This window comes from Bombus pyrosoma, linkage group LG2 (assembly GCF_014825855.1).
Source record: "Bombus pyrosoma isolate SC7728 linkage group LG2, ASM1482585v1, whole genome shotgun sequence".
In the NCBI taxonomy this organism is placed as follows: Eukaryota; Metazoa; Arthropoda; class Insecta; order Hymenoptera; family Apidae; genus Bombus; species Bombus pyrosoma.
In genome coordinates, this window is record NC_057771.1 from 7889220 (window position 1) to 7915392 (window position 26173).

The 26173-nt window shown below is 40.0% G+C and overlaps 1 protein-coding gene across 21 annotated transcripts; it reads left to right on the top strand.

Annotated features, from left to right (window-relative positions):
- Positions 1–26157, top strand: LOC122575579 (troponin I-like). 21 transcript variants are annotated; one of them, XM_043744697.1, is made up of 15 exons: positions 1–136; positions 2695–2738; positions 5238–5255; positions 5640–5768; positions 6259–6382; positions 6876–6976; positions 15798–15841; positions 15965–16106; positions 18873–18890; positions 19683–19721; positions 21839–22055; positions 22782–23093; positions 24285–24425; positions 24725–24805; positions 25398–26157. In XM_043744697.1, exons 2-15 carry the CDS (start codon positions 2724–2726, stop codon positions 25409–25411), a joined length of 1395 nt encoding a protein of 464 aa, XP_043600632.1. In that variant the 5' UTR covers positions 1–136; positions 2695–2723; the 3' UTR covers positions 25412–26157. The 21 variants fall into 21 exon arrangements, with proteins under 21 accessions (XP_043600632.1, XP_043600641.1, XP_043600664.1 ...); XM_043744706.1 differs by lacking the exon at positions 6876–6976 and adding an exon at positions 8323–8423; XM_043744729.1 differs by lacking the exon at positions 6876–6976 and adding an exon at positions 9494–9594.
- Positions 26158–26173: the final 16 nt, after the last annotated feature.

Here is a 26173-nt window from a genome sequence, read left to right on the forward strand (position 1 = left end):
AGTCGTCATTGGTCGGCTACTACCACGTGAACAGCCTACGATGGAGGTTCACGACGTCGACTAGGGATTCACGATCGCACAGTCAGCTGCCTAAGGTCCGGTTGGCCAGTCGTAGCCAGCTAAAGTTCTTCTCAAGGTAAGCTCAATCGTCATGTTCGGCCGGGAGCCGCCTGGAACGCGTCGTCGCACGATCCTCGTGATTCACTTCAGGATTCGTGGCTGACTACGCGAAGGATTTTCCTTCTTCGAACCGACCACCTCTGCGAGGTCGCTTCTCGTTTCGTCGGGTATCGAGTGCCAGTGAGAGGTGTGCTTAACAGAGAGACTATTTTCAAGGTCACGAGTGTTGCCCGACGTTTCGACTCGTCTCCAGCGATTGTGACGTTCCCCGCGGAAACCGGCCTCGTGTGAGATCCTACGTCTGTGATCTTCCAGTGACAGGAACCGAGACTTTGTACTCTCGATTCGTCTAATTTCTCCTTTTCGCGAAGAGGTGAACGTTTCTTTTTTTCCTTTCGAAGAAATTGTGAATCTTGGAGATCTGTACCAGTGCCTCTTAGTCTCGATCTCTATGTCTTTGAATTTATATTTGAATCGTTTTAAATTTCCTCGGGATCGGAAAAATATTTCTTTCGTATTTCGTATTTCAAATAATCAAATTATTTAATTTCTTATATATTCCATACTTTCAAGAATTTGAACGATTTCTTTGTATTGGAAATCTTGGAAATTCGTACTAGTGTTCCTTAATTTCTTCGAATTTATATCTTCGAATTTATATTCGAATCGCCTTTAAGCCTCCTCAGGATAGGAAAAACAATTACACTTCCCATACGACATTTCAAATGATTAAACTACTCAGTTTCCTGTATATTTCATAATTCTTCGATGAATATGCTCGAAGTAGAAGTCGCTGGTGATCGTTCCATTATCGTTTCGGTTGCTACGTGAATCCGCGCGGATCTACGTAAACAGCCTTGTACCAGTATTCGTCGCGGTTACCAATATCCTCTTGACCAATATAACTTTAGACGCGTCCATGTCATCGCCATTTATCATTCGCCTCTTGCAAGAAAAAAGCTTGCGAATCTTGCGACTTCGTTTCTGTCTCTCGTCAATTTTCCTCCACGTTTTTCAATTTCATGCGAGGAAAAGAACAGCGATGGCGTGTCTTCTTCACGATGTCTCGCTAGGATGCTGGATTTTTCGAGAGGGGAAGAAAAAACGAGCACGCGATTCTCGTTGATAGAGGATGGTCTCGCTATCGTGGATCATCCGAGGTAGACTTCTGCGTGTTTTCTATTTTTACGGTGCCGGGATCTTCTTTGACATCGGAGACGAGACACACATTGAAGTCTCGGTGGGACGTGTCTTGGAATGGTTCGAACGAGAGGGAATCTATACTTAGCGAGGGCGATCGTCCATTATACATATAAAGCAATTGCCAGTGATGGAATGAAATTTCTGTGAATTGACGATTTTTCGTTATTTTTTATAGTTTTTGATATATATATATATCGGCTGAAAAAAGAAAAGATCGATTATCAAAGGACAATTTTATTATTAAACTCTAGATTTTCTAGCTGAAGAAAGGAAGAAATATTCGTGAAAGAGTACATTCTACATTCAAGGAGTAAGATATCGTTGCTACATGAGGACAAATAACATTTTGAGTACGGTTACTGTTGCACACGACCAGGTTATACAATTCAAGCGTGCAATAAATTTGATATCTATTTTCAAACATTATTTCTGATTCACTATCTTCGCGACCACGTCGGCACGTAAGATGTTTGCCAAGGAAATGAATTACTTTGAGCTTTCGTATTCTCATTTATCAACGAAGTCTTCTCTAACGTTTCATCATTCTCCACGTATTATTTTTCACGTTTACATTTTCTTGTTTCAATATTACAAGGAAGAAAAATGATTAGATGTACCCTAATATTCGTATTTGAACGTACTTGGATTTCGTAATATCTCCTATAATATCGACGATCTTTAATTCAATATTTTCGCTTTCTCTTTTTTTTTCTTTTCTTTTATTTCATCTATAAGGATTACATTTTGTTTTACATTCAATTTCAGTTTTAACGAAACAATTTTCATAGCGGAGGAGATAACGTTTCTACGAGAACGATCCCGCGGCGTTTCTCGTTTTCTCCAGTTCGATTTGCCTTCCCGTTTTCGCCATCGGATCGAGTTGGAGTCTCGAGGAGACGTGCGATCTACCGGGTCGTTGCATCCAAATTTGGATCGTCGACGTAGCGACGTCTCGGCGACGCACGGCTCGAAAAGTGGGGACGGTCCGCGTCTATTTTCGAGCCCCGGATATTCTATACCGTTGCTGATCGTGCAGCGAGAGGCAAAATTTACGTTCAGAATGTAGGATTTATCGCGTCGATCTGCAGGAACGGCTATCACCGGCCAACGAAAGAAAAATTTATCCACTGACGCAATCGGAAATCTTCTTCGATTCCCCTCCCCCCTTTTTCCGTGCTCGCAAATTTTCTCCTCAACCCACTTCTTCCCCGTTCTCTACACGCAGTTTATATTTAAACCCGTGTAATGTTTGCATTTCGTTCGGTTATCCGTGTCGTCGGAACGATCGTATTTACGCCGTTGACGTAACGCGACGTTATTGTTATTTTGCCACGAATTCGTGAAACAACACCTTGCACGCTTTATTTTTAGGTAGACGGGTGTAGCAGCCAGGTACCACGATGGCGGACGATGAGGTTAGGTGGGTATCTTGGAAAATTTAATTTATACCAGAAGCGGATGGAAACTTGATTTTTAGACTCGCGAAACTGGAATCGGGAACTTTGCAAAGTGTCGAAACTTTCGAAACTTGGAACGCTTATCTTCTCACTTTTTGTTTAAAGAAGCATCGATGTTGTTGGGAATTAAAAGCTTAGCAAATCTCTCTTCGGAAGATCACATTATAATGTGAGTTTAAGTACAAACTTAATCGAAATATTATGGAATATTATTAGTGAAATAAAAATATATTCGTATGGTAAATTCGGAATATTCTGGCAAACTATTTATACAAATTATCATTTACCTGAGTTTCGAGTCACAAAAATAACACGAAGCTTCGAGTTTCGAATATTCGAAATTTTCCTCGTATCGTTATTTGTTCTAAGACGTTTTCACGAGGATTTACAGGCTTTAATATCTCTAAAATGTTCTCTTTATTTTATGTTTCTCTTCTTACGACTACCGGTTGCATCTGTTTCTTGACTTTACACGGAAATGCCGAACGATGGATCTTCCGTCTACTTGGGACCGTGCAGTAAAGTTAATGGCATTGAAAGGTACGCATTGCTTGTGAGCTTTGTGCTTGTGAGATCCCTGTAAAAATATTGTAGTTGTTTCTCATCGGTACGATCATTAGTTCGAACGAAAACGTAATTAACGTCCATTTTTTGATATCCAAAAAACCACATCTCCGTCTGTGCTACATTTTACAGAAAAACCTCGAAGAACGGACGATTTTTTTACCTTAGAATAGAATTTTTAACATTTTCTCGCATCTCTTTTTCGTGGATTAATTTTTTTTCTTTTTTGAGTAACTTGTTTGCTTGAAAGTTAAATATCAATTATTATCGATAATTGATAGCAGAGGTTTTTGTTGGCGACGTAGTCTTGGTAGAACCGGGGCTTCAACCGACCGAGTCCTGTTACATGTACTTTCTCTCGACAGTAGAAAATTGACGTGACTATGTGAACAGTGGTCGACGACGAACCACACAGTTTGGCATTAGTTCACACTGTCTCACGGAATAACGAGGAGACCGCACAAGTTCAATTTTTCCTTTCGTTAGAAACTTTCTCGGACGTTCCATTCTACCCCTGTTTCTTCTATATCCTTCTTATCCGCTGCTTCTTGCGAAAAAGGGTTGGATTTCTCGTAATATCACGGTCTATCCCCGTGGAAGAAATTGTCTTCGATCAATTTAACGCGATTTTAGCTTCTCGAGGATATAACAGATTGAATCCTCTTTCTCAGCCAACGTTATCGGTATTCCCGCGAAATCGAGAAGAAAAATATTCGAAAGTTTCAATCAATAATTGATAGGTTATTTCACATGTCCAAAAGTACGTGTAGTATCCTTCGAACGTGAAATCTCATCGGGACCCGAAGAATAAAGGATAGATCCGGAAATATTACGAACGACGCGGGGTGGACTTTTCTTCTGATTTATCGTCAGGTTCTCGCCCCTATTTCAACCTTATTTACCACCGTGCGTCGTGTTTCCCCTGTGTACCTTATTTGTTCTATCAACTATCCCTTTCCTGTTATTTCACAGTAACTCCTAACTTTTCTTCCCTATCGCGACTTGTTCCCGTTGATTGTAAAAATATACCATCGATATCCCTGTAACTTGTATTTTTCAACTTTTCCTTACAACTTGTCTTCTCCTGTCCTCGTCCCGATTTTGCATTCGAATTGGCACGGAAGGTATTGCTACTAAGATAAGAAAATACTGGAATTCTGTCAGAGTTTCGGCGACATAAATCTTGGCAGAAGTTCGTTCTAAATGTAAATCAATGTAATATATTAGGTAAGGGGGAAAGGAATAGAAATACAGCCTGTGTAATTCTTCCGTGCCATTTAATGTTCTTTTCCACCTTGTAGAAATGTCTAACATTTGTTACTATTCTATTAATTCGATTAAGAATAGTCGTTAGTATGACTACGTAGCGGTAGACTAGAACTCCAAGCACGAGCCATCTAGTAATCCGAAAGCTGAGGTAACGTAGATAATATAATCGCATGAAACACAGAATATTTCTGTGTCCTGTGACGTATAACGTCCTTGTGTGACAGCTGCATGCTAATCGCGCCTATCCTTCGTGTATTATGCACTGAATGTTATGTCATAATGTTATGTCTCATTTCGTTCAATTGGTCAATATTTACCGGTTAAAATATACGCGAATTATTGCATGGTACTTGATGCCAATCTGTACGAATCAAACGCATAAATTAATCGAGATGTATCGTCGACTGACGTATAACGATATCGCGCACTTTATATCGCAAATCACGCGAACGATATCGCTTTCTCAACGCTTGGCGCTCTTTCAAGATGCGGAATTCGAAACACGTTGCTCTTTGAAAATTCTTTTATGATTTTATTGTATCCGTTCGAATGCTTCGTGTTCCGCTCATACGGAATCCACGGGAACGATTTTTCTCACGATGGCTTTTTTATTTCCCTTTACAGAGGAAACGTCTCGAGGATGTACGTAAGAAAAGGGGAAACTATAGGGGAAACTATCGGTGAAACTTAAAGTCAAGAAAAGAAGGACGGCCCTGTCCGCGAAACTTTTTCAATAACTTGTCGAGATAATCGAATGATCTTTCTAATAATTTTCGTATTAAGGGCTCGTTGCAGACCGCGTCGAAAATTGCGAAATCATTTACATCTATTTTCTCTTTTTTTTTTTCTTCTTTTTTCTTTTTCTCCTCCCTAATGATCGACGGTTTTTATTATCTTACTCGTTTATATTATTTTTAAATATCTTTTCTTTATGAGAGACTTTTTCGAGATGCTTCGTTAAACGTTGCTTCGGGCTATTGTCAGATAAGATATTTTAAGGGAGTCCATACAATACAAAAAATGTAGGAAAAGAAGAGGAAACAGGCGGAGACGGATCGAAAGAGGGCGGAGGTCCGCGCCCGCCTTGAAGAGGCTTCCAAAGCCAAGAAGGCGAAGAAGGGTTTCATGACCCCTGACAGGAAGAAGAAGCTTAGGGTAAGCTTTCTATTCTTTGCTAATATTCTACTATATTATAAATGTTTAATCGATGCTCGGATAATATTTCACGACCATCCTATTTTTATGCAATTTAGCTTTAAACTTATATTTCCTATATTTAACTCTGTTGCGTTGTTCCCGTTATTTTGCGATTAAATCGTGCTTTTTCTATCGTTAAAAAATTCCTCAAAAATTGAAGATAATCGCAAATCCTTTTTTTTTTTGCTTGCTGAAAAAAAGAATAAAATTTCGTATGTAGTTTCGTATTTATTTTATCGAAAGATCCTTTTTTCGGAAGCTTCTAATCCATTTGAAGAAATTTTACGTAGTTTTCTTTCGAAAGCATTTTCAACGCTTTCGTCCTATAGTTAATAACCACTCGTCTGTCAATTTTTATCTGTAGAATTTTCAAAGTTTTCTCCAAACGAAATTCCACTCTTTTTATCGAATCATGTTCTGACAAGTATTTTCGTCTGTGCGCCCTTAGCTGTTGCTGCGAAAGAAAGCCGCCGAGGAATTGAAAAAGGAGCAAGAGAGAAAGGCAGCCGAGAGAAGGCGCATTATCGAGGAACGTTGTGGAAAGCCGAAGAACGTGGACGACGCTAGCGAAGGTACTTTCAGAATTTTCCAAAAATGTATTACTCGATAACACTATAACCGCGTTTTTCTCGGTTCATCGGCGCGTGGTTAGACTGCTAACAATTCGGTCAGGGTCGAAGATCGAACAACACCTTACCGCAGGTCTATAGAAATTTCATTTTTGTCTGACATCGACAGATACACGCGGGTGAAGCAATTTCGATTCGCTGTGACAGATTGTCGTGCCCGAAATTTTTTCGTTCGTCCTGCTCACACTTGTTCGCAGGCCATCTCCTCGTTTTTCGAGCACACAGGATATTTTGAAGTTGGCCGAATCTCACGAATTACATCCCCAAGATTCTTCCACGTTCGTGCATAAATTATAGCCGGACACTTCGACGTCGCGACGCTGCTAATTTGTTTAAACGTTCGCTTTAACAGCGAGAATCTCGAATATTCCCTCGTGCTGTTTCAAATTCAATATGATGAATTCTGTCCGATCTTTTTTCACCTTGATCCACACAGAAACCGTGAAGCGCGTGCTGCGTGAATACCACAATAGGATCACAGCATTGGAGGATCAAAAATTCGACCTCGAATATGTTGTGAAGAAGAAGGACTACGAGGTACTTACGAGAAAGAGAATCAGTTGCGAGAACATTACGAGACGTGCAAATAACGAGGCATTCACGACACCGTAACGATGCTCAATGTTGTTGCACTTGAGTAATGTGCCGCGCTTGCTCGGTTGCGTTCACTTGCGATGACGAACAGCCTCGGATACGTTTGGCAAAGTGCTCGAAAACTCTTGGTGGATCGGTCGTGTTACGCAACCGTAACATTGTGATTATTTATAAGTAACCAAAGTGTATTTTTATCGTCTAGATGACGATGCACTTTTCTCTCTTTTATTTTTATCTTTTTTTTTATTTCAATTATTTTTTCTCTTCTTTTTTTTTTTAAAGAAGTGTAAAAATTATTCTTCGTTTTTTCTTCTTCTTTGTTTTAACTTTTCAAATGTAAGATCTTGTCGAACTCTTTGCTAAACGTAATTCGTTGTGATCGCGATCGTTTTCGCGTAGTCCGAGCAAGTGTCGCGAGCTTCGCATTTCGTCTCTCCGTGTTTCTATAATATTTATTGTTTTATTTATATCTCTGATCTTTCTCACTTTCATAACACGGCTATTTTCTCTGTCTCTATACTTCTTTATCTTTGTTACTCTTTCTCGCAAAACTTTTTCTGTTCGCATTTATTTGTGCGCGCGATCTATCTACCGTTTTATCGTCTTTGCTCTTCGTTTAATGCTACCTCGACGTATTTTATACATAGTAAGCTGAGCAATCGTGGATTATACACGTATTAACTTATTGTGTTCTCACAATTTGTCGCCAGAAAACGCTATATTCGTGTATGATGGAGTTATACTCACGGTATATAATAATGGTAACTCGTTTGGTTTCGAGAGACGCGTGCTTCTGTTCGACACTTTTTTCCCGCGTGTATTTCTACGTCCGACGTATTTAATCGTTTTCACATTGCTTTCTATGTTCACGCCACCATTCCCTTTTCAATTTTCTAGTTATATCGTGTTTTCCACTCGTGATTGTAATCGAATAGACACTCGATTGGGGGTCGACATACTCGAAAGCAACGCTGACACTTCGTAACGTCGTTGACAAATTTCAGCTTTGATACCAGACTCACCGCCACACTTGTCCCTGCTTTGACACATTGTCCTTAGCGGTTAACAAAGCGACAAACGTGACACGATAAACTACTTTATGTTTTAATGTTATGTATCGGCCGCTCGTTTGTTTTAAGTCGATCGATAATACAACTATCGTCGTGCAACGAAACGCTTAGTGTCTAACAGAGAAAACAAAAAAAAAGATACATTACTGGTTAAAATCGATCATACTGCTTGGAAGAAAACAGAGGAGTATGTTTCAAGGTGACTTGGAATTTTGACAGCTAACGTGAAGTCCATTCTGATCCAGTATCATAAGAGGATCATCGCTCTCGAGGGGGAAAAGTACGACCTTGAGTACGAAGTCGCCAAGAAGGATTTCGAGGTCGAAAAGTTTTCGATATACAAAAAAGAAAAAGAAAGATAAAAAACAAAACAGATGACGCTGCAATTAACAAAGCAGAGAACAGAATATTTTTCTTTCCGTTCTTCTTTTCGTGTTTTCTTTTTTTTCTTTTTTCTCTTATCCTTTTGTTCTGAATCTTTTTTTCTCATTAGTACGCAAGGACATTTTTGCTAGCACAATCGCTCAACATAATAATCAGTTTTTGTTGTCCTAAACGAAACTGAAGTTTCGGCTGTTGTTACCTTTAACGACGAATTGAACTTAGGCATCGAGGCTGAAACATCTAATTGCAGCAATTCTAACGTAGCACTCGCAACATTTCTTTTGACTAGTTTTAGAACGTCTTCCTAGAGCGTACGTAATGATTAGAGAAAGAACAAAAGCAGCAGGCACGCGTGATTCGTAGAATCGCAGCCAGTAGATGTCAAATAATATCATAATGCTGAATACCTAGTCCTCCTATCTTGAGCGATTTCACGTAGAACAACGATTTTCTTTCTTTTTTCTTTCGTTTATTTGCGCGTAGGCAACTAGACCACCTTGTGGCGCCAGTACTATTCCGAAAATACGTTTCCTTCATTTTCCCTTCGACTCCTTCTCTTTCGTATCAGGTTAACGTTCACGCAGTTGTCAGCTTCGTGCTTCTTGCTTTCAAAACGCGAGAATCTCATTCACTTTTATATCCCTTGATTCTTTATCCCCTCCGCGATTTAAACCCATGGTACAGTAGTATAACGATAGTGAAATTTCGATAGAAACGACGAGGAAAACAACGTCAATGGTAAGATATTGTCGGTCGTGTCATTCAACGAAAACGGTATCAACGAAGACATTTCGATGTATTATTTTCTCTCGTAGAAGATGCAATCTTCTTCTAGATTTTCTTGTCCTTTCTGTTTTTCTTTCGTCATTTTATAATCGTAAATTTACATATCGCTAACACAAGAGATTTTAATCACGTCATTAAGAATGGTCGAAATCATCCTTCCATCTTTTGTTATCTTTTTTTCTGCATTTTTCTCTCCATCCTGAAACTTTTGTTCTTTTAGCCGAGCTCCAGACGATCTGTTCGACATATTGGAACAGACTATACGCGCTCGAGGGCGATAAGTTTGACCTCGAGAGGCAAATTAGGTTGAAAGAATTCGAGGTAAATACGATCGGCTCGCCTGAAGAAAACCTAACGAGTCTCCTGCACAGATTATTTTTATCTGGCCTCCCACGTGATTCTTTTTTGATTTAATTTAACTTTGCCACGTCTGCGACCGTATAATGCGATTGGTCGATCGTCCCACGTACTTATTTCTCCGGGTCAACGCACCCTCGAAATTTCACTCTTGATACCTTCACCCCCTTTTCTTCTTTGCGAAAGAAATTCCAAGAGTTCTCTTTTTAGATTCTCGATCGAACGCTCTTATTCGATTGCGCGTATTCGCCGCGATGCGGTTACTTCTTATCGGATTCCTCGATCGTTCTGAATTGAAATTTCGAGGGTACGTAACCGGAGTGTAACCTCGTCTATGTTTCGATACAGATGGAGGTCGATCGGACAATTTCCATTTGAACGAAAGAAGGAGAGATTTCAGAGCAGGTCACGTTCGTGTCAGTTTCTTAAGAACATCGCCGGGTTCGAATACCCAACACGATTAGGCATTCAGTTTTCGCGCGACTTTTATTATCGCACGAGTAGAACGAGAGACAGTTTCCGAGCTCGGTATTTACCATTTTCAGTAATAGTTGGAAACTAATAAAGTTGAAGATCGAAAATCGAAAAGATTAGTCTCGATGTAAGCGAGAATTTAAAAAAAAAAAGAAAGAAAGAAATTGTAAAGAAGCGATAATTGAATTCAACATATATATCTATGCACAATTGGACTATGTACAAGTGTGAAGCTGTCTGTTTTTCTCTCGTCTTGCCTCCTGGCTATTTAGTAAAAATAACGTATCACGTGAGTGAAAGATATCTGAGAGACACTCCATGTTCTTTGTAGACGATTTGAGGGAGATTTGCCAAATGTATTACGACCGCGTCTACCTTTGTGAGGGTCAGAAGTGGGATTTGGAGCGTGAAGTTCGGAAAAGGGACTATGAGGTACAGGAGATAAATAAAAGAAAGCAGCAAAAAAAAAAAAAAAGAAAAAATAAACGGTGAACAATGCGAGGAGAAAGAGAGCAACCGCCAGCCGCACGTTTCTTTTGTGCAACCCCTCTCTGAATGTCTCTCTTCGCGTTGTCTCTCGTTGTTCCACCCTCTTTCTGTACATATACATACGTCTCTATTTGAGTTCTTTTTTCTCTCTCTTTCACGATGTTTCTCTTGGAGAACACGTTGAGTGGCTTTTCAACAACCAGAAATCGAACAATGAAAAGGAACGACTGCGTTCTCTCGCTCTCTTCTTTTTTTTCCTTTTTTTTTTTCTTTTTTTTTGTCAACGCGAGTACAAAAACGAACGTGAAAACAAAGAAATACGATTTCGCTTCCGGCATTTTGCTCTACTTTCGTAATTTCGATGACGCCTCGTACGGCCATTTTATTCTGTACTGTATAATCTTGGTCAGTCCTGTCTCGTTAATTTACCTACCCTTTTATTCGATCCGTCTGTTGTTTCCTGGGTAGAATGAAACAATCTACCGAATTGTTTTCTTTTTTCGCGTGGATATGAAGTGCCGCAATTGAAACATTTTTTGCCCTTTACTCCTCGATCGCTCTTTTTCTTTTTTTATCCCCATTTTACTCTTTTTTTCTTCTTTCTTGATAATACTTCGTCGATTTATTCGCCCGCCTCCTCTCTTCTATTCACCGCCTTTCTTTCTCTTCTCTCTCTCTTTCTCTCTCTCTCTCTCTCTTTTTCTCTATTTTATCTCTCTTACAAACATTATCTATACCTGTATAGATACGTCCGTCTGATTTACACTCGCTGTTTCTCTATCTTTCTATCTCTCTAACAAGTATAACGCAGACATAGGCTTTCTAAGCTTTCTACTAACTCGCCAAAGGAAATAAAATAAAAGCTTCTCGCGAGAATCGAATCAGGGCTGGGCAAGCTTATGGAGGAGACGCTTGTCGGGTCAAGTCGATCCCAATGTGTAAAAGCGAGAGTGTAACGTCTCTTGCGCCCCTTTATTTCGTTCTCGAGCTCACGTCTCTGACTGGTCTGACGATTTTGCCAAACGATCGTTTCGTCGCGATCGTGATCGCAGCAAGCGTTTTGTATCGACCGCATAACGCGTTCTCGCTGAGAAAAAGAATCGTGAAATGAGATGTTCGCGATGTCCCGACGATAGAACAATCATCCTCGACTCTTCTTCATTTCTCTTTTCAATTCCAATTCTTTTTTCCTCTTTTCTCTTTCACTCTCTCTCTCTCTCTCTCTCTCTCTCTTTATATGTATATTTTTTTTTGTAAAAATTGTACATATATACAGTCAAGGGAAAAGAACACAATCCGAAGGGGCCAAAGTGGTTCCTTTCAATGTCACGCGAGATTCAAACGTGTGCGTGAGACTACGCGCGTGTGTGTGCGCGTGTGCGTGCGTGGGTGCACGGTGCAAAATCGGAAAAGTCAGACGAAACGGACAAAGTATTGTAAATAGGCGGAAGAATAGTGGAAGTTTGAAAAAGAATCGTATCGTATCGTTATCGCCGCTAATCGGCTACTACTGTACATTTCACGTCTTCTTCGTGTTTTCTCTCTGCTCGCTTTACCATTGTGTTTTCTATTTCTCGCTCTCTGTCTTTCTCTGTTGATTTCTCCGCGCCTTTCACGTCTCCCATCTTTTTCTCTCTTCTTGTTGCTATCCATTACTTTTCTCCTCTGGCGAATTTGCAAGCTTGATTTTCCGGATGTTTATTAAAGTGGCTCTGCTGTTTCTCTTAAGTCTGCCTAACTCTGAACACGCATGGCTTTCGATATCCACTAACGACATTCTGTAATTATTTACGATATGTGTATATAAATAAAGTAATCGATTATTGAAACGTAGAAATTTTTCCACCGTATTTCGAGTCATATCGGTGTCTATCAATGTCTGCGTGTAATATTTTTAAACAATAACTCGAAAACGAAATAGAATTGAACTCAATAGATGCCGGCAACCGAAATAACTGGCACACGTTATTCAATCGTTTTGTTTTGTTTTTTTTTTTTTCATAAAGTTCCAAACGTTCTTTCAATACACGCGCGCACAAATTCTCTATGGCTCGGCTGATATCTAAATTAACAGCATGGATCAATTCTTCACGCTGCACCAACGCCAATACGCATCGTAGATTTTCTATTAACTTCGTTCCGGCCAATCGCGATATTCAATCGCGAACAAATCGATCGATTTCTATAATAAAACTGCAGTTGTATTTTCTCGATAAATAAAAGCGGGGACACTTGTATTATACTTGTGTCTTTGCATCGCGTAAAGGAAGTATGGCACTTCATATTCCCCGCGAGTGGAGAAAAAGAAAATTAACACTCTCTGCAATATTATTCGAAACCAATTGTTTCTCGTCTGGCTAGAAAAATCCAACGAAATATGGTCACATATCCGTCGATGATCGATATTATTCCGTACATACGTACGCTGCTGACATATGTATAAGGAAAAACATGGAGGATATTTAAAAGAAACACGATGTCGTATTTGAAGCAAAGAGGAGTAGGTATGTAAAAGGAAACCTGCCTTTTGATACTTTTGCTGACCCTCATTTTCAACTCTGCCCCTTGAACTTTTTGATTACGTGTTTGAACAGAATACTCGTGTATTATATCGTATTTCTCTTTCCCCAAAAAAGTGTAGATAATCGAACGCTGGTTGTATGTTACCTCCTTTTACCACGCTTTTTTTTTTTATCTTGATTCCACTGTTAACTCTCACGAAGGTGGACTGTCTCGAGACCGAGTGGAAACATCACGAGACCGAAGTGCCATGCTGTGAAAATTCTCCGGTCCAGCCTCTTTCTCTTTTTTATTTGTTACCCTTGTCTTTTCGTCTGAACAGTCCCGTGTAAATTAGTCCGCCACCTCTAAATCCTCTCGTCTGTGAATGTCAATAAAAAGAAACGATACGGATCTTTTCTTTTCTTCTTGTTCTCCCTCTGTTGTCCCGTGGAAGAGACGTGAAAGCGAACACGTACACGCGTCTACGATGTCGAAATGGGAACGAGCGAAAGTGATTTTGCACCGATTCGCACGCACCACCGACTGTCAGTGTCCTCTTGTCATGGTGTTCAATTGGGCCTGTAAATAGCGGATCCTTTCTGGCGGAACTCTGTTCCTCCTATAAAAATATTTATTCAAATATAAATATTTCCTTCTGGCTATTATTAAATAACCGATACCGATAGATATACTTACGATGCATCGATTAATAAACTATGTACTTGATAATCGTATAATTTTGTAAGATGTGAAACGCGTTTACGATGAGATAAGAATCGTGTCGAATCTAAAGAATTAGTGGGTTGTCGAACAGCGAGAGGAACAGAATTCCTACGGTCCAGAAAAGAGATTGTAGTGGACTTTTTACTTCTTTTTTTCTCTTCACCCTCTGTGGATAAAGAGCTGATCGTGACCAGTTCTCCCCTGATTGGCCAGAATGAAATTCACATCCTATCATTGCTGATCCTTTCTACCCTTGATCCTTATGTTACGTTCCTCTTTGTTTCACTTTGTCTGTGATTCGTCGGTCCTTTCTTCCATCTCTCTCTCTCTCTCTCTCTTTCTCTTTCTGTCTGTCTGCCTGTCTCTCTTTCTCTCTCCCTTTGATCGACTCGCTTCGTCTTCTTCTTCTCATCGACGACCGTAAAGGTGAAAGGGAACGAGAAAGGAAAGACTCGAACGTCTCTCAGGGAGAGAGCGGAGAATCCGACAAGTGGCTTCCGGAGGAAGTTTTACCAGAAGCTATTCAAAGACACTAGAAAATCAATTTGTTTGAAAGATCCTTAGAAAAAAAGTGGCCGCTTTTCGGATGGGAAAACCTTCATGGTAAGATAATATTGGTTGAAACGATTTACTAGGAGCAGAACAACTATTCGATATACATACAGTCGTATTGTATATATATACAAATATACATATATATATATAATATATTATTTAATTTGCGTTATGCATTTCGTTTCACCGCAGCGAACATGCCGTTGACGTTTAATCAAAATCGCAGTGAATGAAATTTGTTACAGTACAGTTCAATCTTTTATCGTTTGCCATGTCTATCCCGTACACGGTCAATGTGTCACGACATAAAGCTTTGAGCTACATAAATTTGCCGGTTTTCCCCTAAACAACAGCCATCAAAGCCGTATTTGTTTTCGGCTCAATGTAAACGGAAGAACGTGGCTTTTGATCGTGGCATTGTCGAAGCAACGTGTTAACAACGACTGACTAGCGTTTAATTTAATCGTTCAATTTCATCCAACGATAGCTTGACTTTGCTTGTTACTCTCTGCACCGTATGTCGGGGTATATCGAGGAGGCTACACGTGTACAACTTTAATCTACTCGCTGGTCGTTTATTTTCACCGCGTCTCTATTTTTCTTTTCTTTCTTCTTTTTATTTTTACATCTCTTTGTACATCGACAACCTCGTCTATACTTTTCCAATGCAATCTTTCCTCCGCTCTCCGACTGTATGAGCCTTTTCTTCACCCATCGTTCCAATCCTATCACAGTTACCTGGCATTGCAGTTAATCAGCAAACCAATCTACTGTCAATCTCGATTCGTCGAGTGACTTGCTAACCGAATATCTCGGTATCCGCCGCGAAACCTCTCTGTGTATGCAAACCCCATCCCGCCTGCTTCTGGCACGCAGGTCGCATGCTAATTTCTGCTCGAGTACTATGTTCTCGTTCTTTCGTCCGCTTAACTGATTGCTGCTCGATTTCGATTATTTCTCCAATGTTTCGTGGAAGCTTTCCATGGTTTCTATGCAGTGTTGCGTGTGTGTGTGTGTGTGTGTGTGTGTTTTTGCGACTGAGATCATGTTCACTGTGATTAAAAAGAAACACTCGACGCTTCTCTTTTTCTCTTTTTCTTTTTCTTTTTTATGTAATTACCATCCACGGGGATGAATGTCCCTTCCGTGAGCACGAACTGCCCCGTTCTATAGTAACATGGAGAAACGATCTCCCTTTGGGAACATGACCATTGATTCGAGCATAATCTACTTTCAGTCTACTCGATTCGACTTTCCAAGCTTTTTTCCGAATGTTCTCTCGGTCTAATGGAAGTTGCCTAAGAGGATCGTTTCTTCGATTTCCTAGTGTTCCGCGGTACAATTTCGACGAGAAGCACGCATGATTATAATCTTTATCCGATTTGGATGAAACGTGAATCTAATACGATGTTTGCTCGCTGCAGATCGCGGACTTGAACAGCCAGGTGAACGACCTCCGAGGTAAATTGTAAGTAACCATTTCCATGTTCGATCGATCATTCTCTTTGCCAATTTATGGGGCTATTCTTATCGTTCGATAAATACTTATTCCACGTTTTACTTGCTAATAATATTCCATTGATGTCGTTAGCATGAAACCCACGCTGAAGAAAGTCTCCAAGTACGAAAACAAGTTCGCCAAACTGCAGAAGAAGGCGGCCGAGTTTAACTTCCGTAACCAGCTTAAACAGGTTAAGAAGAAGGAATTCACCCTCGAGGAAGAGGACAAGGAGGTAAGGACGATCGTTTTCGACAACGGAAATTGTCGTAAAATTCTGTGTACTTTTAAGTAGACATTTTTCCCCTGCCCGTCGATGGTCTATTTTGAATTCTTCCGTTCTATCAATTTATGTGCTCCGTTTGTCGGCTAAAGTACGCGGAAATATAAGACTTCGCGACGAAGATGCGATTAACCTTTGTACATTCCTTTCACGCGAGTTAACGTAAAAGTTAGTCTTATATTTCTACGAACCACTCATGATATAAAAGTCGTGGTTTTTTCATCTTTTTTAACGCGGACGTTTTGAATTTTTTCCCCATACGACGGGTGGGTCTGTATACATATTTTTTTTCCAGCCAATGAGAAAGACAGTTTTTGTGGCTCTGGTTTTCTTTCCGTGCATAAAACCCAATCGGCAGGTTTTTTCCTTGTATCAGTAGAATTTTAATTATTTGTTCGGACGTCCTTTCAAAGAGATCAAACGATTTAATCACCGTGATTCGTGTTTGCGGTATCTATGACGATTTTTTTAATCTTTCGGCAATGTAATAAAACTAAATATACAAAACAAATACAAAGATACATGCGTTCGACATTTCTACCGTGAATACGTATAATAATAATTAATATTTACTATATCCGATAGCTTTTATATTTGATTCGAGCCTGAGTCTTTCTCGTGGTAAATACATTGCGAGAATGTCATATTATTCGAATTTATGGAATTTAACGTATCAGGTATGAAACCAGTTGATCTCCTGAAAGGCACGCCATCTTTTTGATCCTTTTTTTCGTATACGTAAAATCCCCCCAGTAGTAGCGATAGTTGACTAGGCAATTGTGTTGTTCTCCACAGCCCAAGAAGTCCGAGAAGGCAGAGTGGCAGACGAAGAAGTAGATTTAAAAAAACATAAAGAAAACATGAAAAAAAAAGAACAATCACACGCGTATACGGGCAATCAAGTAATAATAATACATTATCGAAAAAGAGCTTCAACACGTACACACCGAACCGCGTGAATACGACGCGAACAGAAATGGAAAACCGCGAAGAAAAAAAAAAAACATAGCTGGAGGGAACGTTTTCGTCGTCTTGCGCGATTATATTATTTCGCGTTGATTAACGTGACCTGTTTACCGCTTTCCATCGAACCGTTTGTAAACGCTCTTCCATTTTTCCGGTGGTGTTTTGTTTTCTTGATTTTATTGTACCTCTATAAACCGTTCCTCGTTGTATGAATTGCATTAGGTCGTAAGCCAAAGTTATTATTTTTGAAATCGAATTTTCGCGCGCGCCATCAAACGAGAGCAAAAAAGAGAGAGAGAAAAAAAAAGGAAACATAATAGAACGCCAAAGAATGTTGTGTTAATAAACGATCGAAGAAAGTGCATGTCGAAAATAGGCAAATAATTTTTCTCGAACATCATTTCTTATATCTTTCCACCCTGTTCGACCGTAGCTCGTTCTTTCCTCGATATTTTCTTTCGTTTCATTCAGCGACATATTTTCTGATACATTTTTTTCATTCACTTCTTTTGCACAAGGAACCATACTCGACGAGACTCGATCTTGCGCGAATATGAAAATGTGTTCGCCTCCTCTATAAAACGCAGTGGATGAATGCGATCCCGACGATTTTACGGAATATCCGATAAGAATGGGTCGAGTGTTATCGAGAATCGTTTCGTTCTGCTCCACTAATTTTTTCTTTAAGCTCCACTGATCTTTCTTCTTTTATCCGTCTTGTGTGTTCGACGACAATACCGTGGGTTATTCGCGAGATCGTACCTAATTTGCTTTTAACGCGTCTACTTTTTATTTTCTCCTTTCTTCTATCCTACTTTTAATGCCATTTCACAAAGAATGTCGGTAATTGCGTAATAAAGAGCCAATACGCGGTATAAAAAAAAAAAAAGAAAAGAGAGAAAAGAAATGTAATAAATAATAGAAAGAAGCGATGTAAAAATAAAAAAAAAAAAAAAAAAGAAAAGAAAAAGGTGAGAATGGCTTACAAAGTTAATATTTAAGACTTACAGACTTTCTTCTTCGTTTCGTACGTAATCGCAGAAGCGCTTTACTCACAAGTGCCTGTTCTTTCTTTCTTCCCTCCTTTCTCTATCACCTTCTTTAATTATTCATTCATTGACTCTGTCTGCACCCATTTCGTTTATCTTCTGTTTGATCTCGTTATTCGCGCCAGGCTCCTTCATGCAAAAGTACCTTCGTTTAGGAAACAATTAGCCGCGTGCTACGCAAAACGTACAGAAAACAAAGTAAAACGATGGCCAGCCGCGAAAGCGTCGCGCGCATCACTTTCAATTAAAATTCTTTCCAACATGCAATAAGCTCTTTTGCAGCTTGCCTTTACCGCCATTATTCGGCTGCCATGCTTCCAGGCTGTACATGTGTAGGATTGTTGTCCCGTCCGAATCTTTCTTTCGATCCGTGCATCGATCGTCTATTCTTTACCGCCCGATACAAAGAATGCAATTCTAAAATAAGTCACGATTCGCATTAAAAATATCCGGACATGTAGAGTCGCGATGAAATAGCATTTGCGATGTTCGACGCACGGTTCGATCGCGCCATTCGTTATCGAACGTGATTCATTCTGTACGATCGAAAGGAGCGACTTGGAAATGAAACAAGGACTTGGATCGATCGAATGAATCACGAGCGACCCGTTAATCGTTAAGTTATTAATTAGTATGTACGCTCTAATAATTGTCCATGTCTTATCTGTTGACTAATGATGTTGCTCTTGCATTATGTTCGCAGAACGCGTCAAAAGATAAGGTAAAGCTTTATACGATCAACTCGTAGATCGGCATGCTTCTAGTATGAGAATACAGTTAGTGCGTGTATTAGATATGATATAGATTACAGGGATGGTGTGAAGGAACGAAGCAGAGGAAACTCTAGGATTAGATTGAGAAAGCTTGGGCCCCCTTAACGATACAAAAACGCGATAATTGGTTTCATCGAATTTCTACATTTTTTTTCTTCGACGTTTCGTTCTTTTCGTTTTTCTCCTTAGCAAGTTTTTTCCGTATTTTTCGCTACAAGTTTTTATCGTTGGAAACGACCAGCTCGGCGAAAGTATTTCCATGTTTTCTAGGAAACCTCGACGAATCTTTTTTTTTTTTCTTTTTAATCTTTTTCACACCGGACTCTTCTCTCGCCTCCTTTTCACTAACATACTGCACGGCTTTTTGGATGACGATAAAGAGAGAAGGTCACACGTCGTCGCAACTTCCATCGGAGATTATTCAATTGGCGATGCTTGTTTTAAACAGCCGAAACTTTCAATTCAACGAGTTTCGAGCCACGATTGTGCGATGTAAGCGCATACGTATGCACGAGAAGCGTCGTAACGAAAATACACGAGCGGTTGTTAATAATTTATCGCGACGAATTTTTCGCTCCTCACCAGAGGATATTTTCCGTGCAAAAGTATCACCTACGTGTTGTTACCTTGCTTTGCGAAAGTTTCCCATGGCGCTAACCCCGGACCTAGCGTGTGCAAATTTGACCGAATTATGCTCGTAAACTGCGACCATCTCACATGTGTTTTCTGAACTTTTGCAGAAGAAACCCGACTGGTCGAAGAAAGGCGACGAAAAGAAGGTAAAGGAAGAAGAGGTGGAGGCATGAGGCTATTGACACGCGCTCTCGACGTTTTCGAGAAGGGATCGTCCATCCATCCATCCGATAACATAACTCGACGCAACAAACCTCCTCGTTATTGCTTCTATTATTCTGTCTTTATTTTTCTTTTTCTGTTTTCATCATCGTCTCGATTAACTTAACGTCTAAGAAAGAAAACTCCCGAAATGCACGCAAAAGAGAGAACACGTTGTCTATATGTTTCGTCTGCGATGATTCCTCGATGTATTATCGAGAATTTATCGAATATCTTTCGTGTCCGAGTTCTAATCCATAGTACAGAATTTTGTGACTGACCAGTTTTTATCTTTCTCTTCGTCTACAAGATATGTATATGTATATTTTTTTAAAAGAAACAGAAACCCTGTACCGTTCACGTTTCCGTCTGTCAATGTTCTTTTTTTTACACGCTAATCCTACTGTACATGTTGATGCAATTCTCTGTGAACCGGATAAAGGGAGAAATGAAACGTAATGGAATAGCAAGAAAGAAAGGGAATCGTTAATTAAGATTTTAATTGTAAAGCAAAATATTTAACGACAATGAAATACATTGCGCCTGTGTGTTCATTCTCCTACACACCACGATCCCTTTGTTCTTCCTGTATAATCATTTATGTTTTATGTTGTAAGATCGAAGACGCCGGTTTTAAACTAGGACAACAAATTTACATATAGATGAGTACCGTGTCGAGTGTATTTAAAACTGTCGGCCTTTGATTAAATTCAACGTTAGAAGAATCTTAATTGCATTCGTGTCGCATCGAAGTGAATATTAAGATCGAGCATTTAAATAATGCTGTTAATTCCGCCAATGGCTCAATTAGAACGCGATCATTAGCTTTCGCGCGAGAAATCAAATTTTTGCCGCGTTCCAGCGTTCGCTCTTTGGCAAGACTGTAAACCTGTCAAAGAATCAACGAGGCGTATAGAATGGCAGAGCGCACAGTGAGGCGTGCACATTCTACCGGCAAATTTTACGCCACGTCTTATAAATATCGACGATGCTTTAAGAAATCGAACCTTCACGTTAAGCTCCTGTGTCATTTAAAAAATTTGTTGACACCTTTTAATTAATTTTTCTAACCAATCTTTGTTTATATGTTTCACAAAAAAAAAAAAGAGAATGAAAAAGAAAATTAACAGAATTTAATTTTCAACGAAGGTACATGCACGGTAGGTTCAACACGCACATTCGCGCTTAAATACGATTCGCTATTGCATTTGTAAAGCTTCGATATAATGTTCGCTACATTTGTACATTGTTTACGTTTAAACATAGCATTCCCGAGCAGCATGTTCGTTATTACTTTGCGATTCGTCGCGTTTCGAAAAATAACGCTGTTTACAGTACCTCGATCGTTACCATAGTTCGTCAGCCAATTTCTCGCTTAAATTCTACATCCAGGTTTTCAGACGAACACGCGACCAGAATTATATATGCAAGGGACGCGAGCAGTCACGATGTGCACACGAAACTCATTCGACGGACGCGCATTGAAATTACCTAGCAACGTTTATCGTTACGGCGCCATTGTTTAATTATCTTGACAATATTCGTTATCGCAAATGATCATTGATTTACGCTATCGAATAGCTACGGGAGAGGATGGCTCCACGTCGCAAGCTCTTGAGCGTTACATAAAGCATTATTATCGTTCGCCCGGACAAATGATGTATCTATAAACGACGCTTTAATGCGACTACATTTGCGAAATGTGCACGGTGACCGTAAATCGCGTAATTTAATGCGTGTGTGTCGTCGACGCGCTACGAGGATGGAAATGTAATTTTATCCTGACCGCGTGCTACAGGTCTTGCTGAATTAAATCGCACTGCCTTCTACTACTTGTACAAGATAAATGTTGTTACGGTTTTTATGATTTTTCTACGGTATTATTTAACCTTTGAATCACATGCATTTGAAACGAAGTTATAAACAACTGCAAAACGTAAGCAATGTTCCATCGAAGAGATGGTTCGCATACCAAGTACAGTAATTATTTTGTATGCTATTAGTATACGTATGTGGTACAAATTTTAGTAGTCCAGTAGTTCCATAGGGTGTTCTTGCGTAGGGGGAAGCTGCACCTCCAGAACCGACACCGGAACCTGCACCAACACCATCGCCACAGCCGGAGCCAACACCATCACCGACACCTGCACCTCCACCGCCAGAAGCAGCTCCAACGCCATCGCCAGAACCGCCAGCGCCATCACCAGCACCTCCTGCTGAGGGAGCTCCGCCAGCGGAAGGTGCTCCACCTGCAGAAGGAGCGCCAGCACCTCCAGCAGGTCAGTGAACTGCGTATCACGTAATCTACAGTAATTATTGTATCTGGCAGTATAAAATAACAGTATAATAATTTTTGGACTAAGTGGGAAAAGTATGGCAAATCTGTTTTTCTTGATTCGCTGAGTTTAATGTCGCTTTATAACTAAAAGGACTATTTTAGCAGATGGAACATGATCAAAAAGGAAACAATTCTTTACATTGACAGAGTTCTTTAGATACTAAAATTAAAAATATAAGCGATTTAAATACGACATGATAAATCTACAAAGTTTTGTAAAAAAAAAAAACAATCGATTCCTGTTAAGAGAATTTATTTTCCATATTCTTCTTTTGTACCATACCGCTTGAATTATTTTAATTAGATTTTTACTTTATTGAAGACACGTAGCGCTTAGTTTTGTTGTCAAAACGAGATCAATCGATAACGTACTGACTTTTTCAATTGCTCTCCTGTAAAAACAGAAAAATGTGATTTATCAAACTTCTCCCTTGCGGTCTTCCGCAACATCTCTGAAGGATCTGAAGGTCTAAAAGTCTTTTATCAATATCATTTATTATCTTTTATAATCTCCATGTGTTTTCGTCTTTCATGATAACGATGCGGACAAGGTGCTCCATCAACGGCGAAAGAAATTCCAGAGGACAAGTCGCACTTTGTCACAGTCTGTCCATTCCATCTTAGAATAGAGTAGTGTTAGTAACGCGAGGTGCATGTACTTGTTCAGAGGGTGCACCGGCGGCTGCACCTGCAGAAGGCGCGGCACCACCAGCGGAAGGTGAAGCACCACCAGCTGCTCCTGCGGATGGAACAGCGCCGCCACCAGCGGAAGGCGCGCCGGCCGCACCTCCTGCTGAAGGTGCACCTCCTGCCGAGGGTGCACCTCCTGCCGATGGTGCACCTCCTGCTGAGGGTGCAGCTCCTGCACCACCAGCGGAAGGAGCACCACCAGCGGAAGGAGCACCGCCAGCGGCAGGTGCGCCACCAGCGGAAGGTGCGCCACCCGCGGAAGGCGCGCCTGCGGCACCACCGGCAGAAGGTGATCTTGTCATACCATTTATGACGACTCATTTGCAAACGATTCTGTGACATTAGCTTTCTTTCAGTCTAACTCCTCGCTTGTCATTGCAAAGTCGTATTTTCAGTCGATACGATGGTAATTAACCATTTAAACTAACTGCAAAGAGACTCGAGCTCTACAATCAGTACAGTAGGAGCTTGATAATTCGAACTAATCATGCCACACGTTATATCGGTTTATTCCGATGATATAATCGAATAACTTTGTTTTCATATGAGAGCATATTATTTTGAACCATTTCATATATATTCCACGACCAGGAATTAGACTTGGTTCACGAATACCTATACGTATAAATCTATTTGTCCATTCACTCTTTCTTTCTCTTCCATTCACACTCCGACCTATTCTGACCCATAATTGTCTTACCTAATGCATCTTTTCCACTTGTTAAAACTCTTTCTGGTCTGCCTGTACCTTGTCTTTTTCTTTTCTTTTCTTTTGCAGCTTCTCGGAATATTCCACGATCCTCCTATATCTTGTCTTCCGCTCATTACGTCTTCCAACCTGACATCTTTTTCAGTTTCTACTGCAGTTCATTGTTAAATATTCGAGGTTGAGGAATCTATTTCCGCATAGATCACAATTTCTTCCTTTTTCCTCTTCCGAGTACCTGTTGCAATTTTCCAATATTGTTAGAATGCACCTGTACCAATTGGTATATTTTGATTGTCCTATTTTTGCATATGGTCTTTGTTTTTTGCACGTCTCCATCCTTTAATATTAAATAGAAATCTTTCAACACGGAGGTAACGATTGGTTTGATTTTGTGCCCTTGTTTCCCAATCTTACAAGGAACCAACCCCAAATCTTTTTTGTTAATCGATGCTCATAATCGACCGTGTGATTAATCAGTTATCTGATGGTCGATGTTTTACTGTGCCATACGTTTCATATCTTAAAAGTTATCGTACATAGCGCAATTATCAATATTTATTTTGTAGAAAAAGTTGTAATTATATACCTTTTTCTATCCAATAGCAGAAATCTAGGAAATCCTAAGGATACAAAGATATGTACTGAATTATTTTATAAATCTGGCAACCTGAGTTTTCTATCATTTTGTTACATCTTGTCGAAGGGTTAATTTCATTAACCCTAAGTGTTTGTGACAAAAACTTGGTAAGAAACTAACGTGAATTTTTGAAGGTGCACCTGCGCCAGCGGAAGGAACCCCAGCAGCACCAGCACCAGCAGCCCCACCAGCCGAAGGTGCTGCACCTGCGGAGGGAGCGCCAGCTCCAGCTGCACCCCCAGCAGAGTCTGCGCCGGCACCCGCACCCGCTGAAGGTAATCTACTTCTTTTATTACTCTAGCTGATACGATTACGTATTGTTCATTGCAGGATTAATCATCTGTTCTCGCCATTTATCATAGAGAAACTGGGCTACTTCCGCTTTCCATTTTTTAATTAATCTTTGCTCTTTTCACTCACGAAACGTATTCCACGTCGCTCTCAAAAGAAATGGAAAGGCAACTTGCTCATTTCGACCGTTCATTATTCTTCTTCTTCTTTCTCTTTTTTTTTTCTCTTTTCCCGTTATCGTTAATTTTCTTAACGTTGTTTTCTTTTCAACTTAATTTTCTAGCTAAGGTAGTTTTACTTTTGAAAGTTACAATGAACGTCACTCCCAATCGCCCGATAACTGGTTCGAAGTTCATCACGTACGGTATGTTAAGCTGTAAAAATTTGTGGTTCTAGTAGAGGACTAAAAATCTAGTCATCAGTCACAAGTAACGTTTACAGAGATAGTCAACTAATAGTACCATCGATCGCGTACCAGGTGTACCACCGTTGCTCACGGTGACATTCATCGACGAGAACTAGAACCGACACTCGTTAACTTTCTAACGACCAAGCTTTCGCATCTTTACCGTACGTTTCACGACGACCGCACTTCGAGCAGAGCATTAACTTCTACCGTTTAATTATACTTCTGCTCTCGAAGTTTCCGTAACTTTTGTTCAATGGAAAGTGATAAAACGATAGTAACAATAATCGATTCATTAGCATCAGTAGATTATAATAAAATAATAATAACGAATAGAACTTTTGCTACGAATCGTCGAAACTTCGACGAAAATGAGAAGGGATGAGCAAGCTCCCCTTACAAAAAATAACGATTAGCTAAAAAGACTAAAAAGATAGATTAATATAATTTCTTTTTAATCAAACCCTCCCGAATTCGCGGGAGGAGCTAACGCAGGTGAATGTAATTTCCCTTTCCTACAAAAATAATCTTATTTTTATTTTATTTACAGCACCGGCATCGTAACTTCGTCGAAGTTGAAACGGACGAAGGGTCACCTCGCTATATGATTTCCACTCGTCACATCGTCAGAATTTGCATAAAACGTACACGGATAAGCATAGAGTACGGATATACAGATACGTCGAGTCGTATCATACTCGTCGTTATGGTTCATGCGTTGCTTGTCATCGTTGTCATCACCGTCATCATCATCGTTATCGTAACCATTGTTTTCGTCCCGCACACGCGTCAGCTTCAACGTCATGGCATACGTTATTGCGTATCTCGAGAAATGCGAGCGAAACGAAGCGAAAGAAGATACATACATATAAATGGGGGGGGGGGAGGAAGGGGCGAGATAGAAAAAGAGACGTTTGTCGTTGACGTGTTTTCCTTCGTTCCTTCGTGGATTTTGCGACACCTTGTTGTTCAAAGTAAATCGAGAATCATGACGGGGTGCCTGGGCAATTTTTCCGCTTGTTTTACCTAATCATAGGAGGAAATTATAAGCCGTGTTGTTGTTCTAAAGAAGGCTCTGTTGTATTCGTATGATCATAAGCGTTCGTAAGCCGTCATACGGATTTTTCTATTGACTGAAATCGAACGAGACATAACACGAAATAAACACGTAGTTATACGCTACCACAACAATTTTTATGTAAATAATTTACGACGCGTTCTATCGTATATCGATGCAGACGTTATCAACGCTTCCTTGCACGAAATGATTGGATTTCGTAATAAAAAGTTTTTTTTTTCTGCGACCAGCATCTGGAATCTTATCAC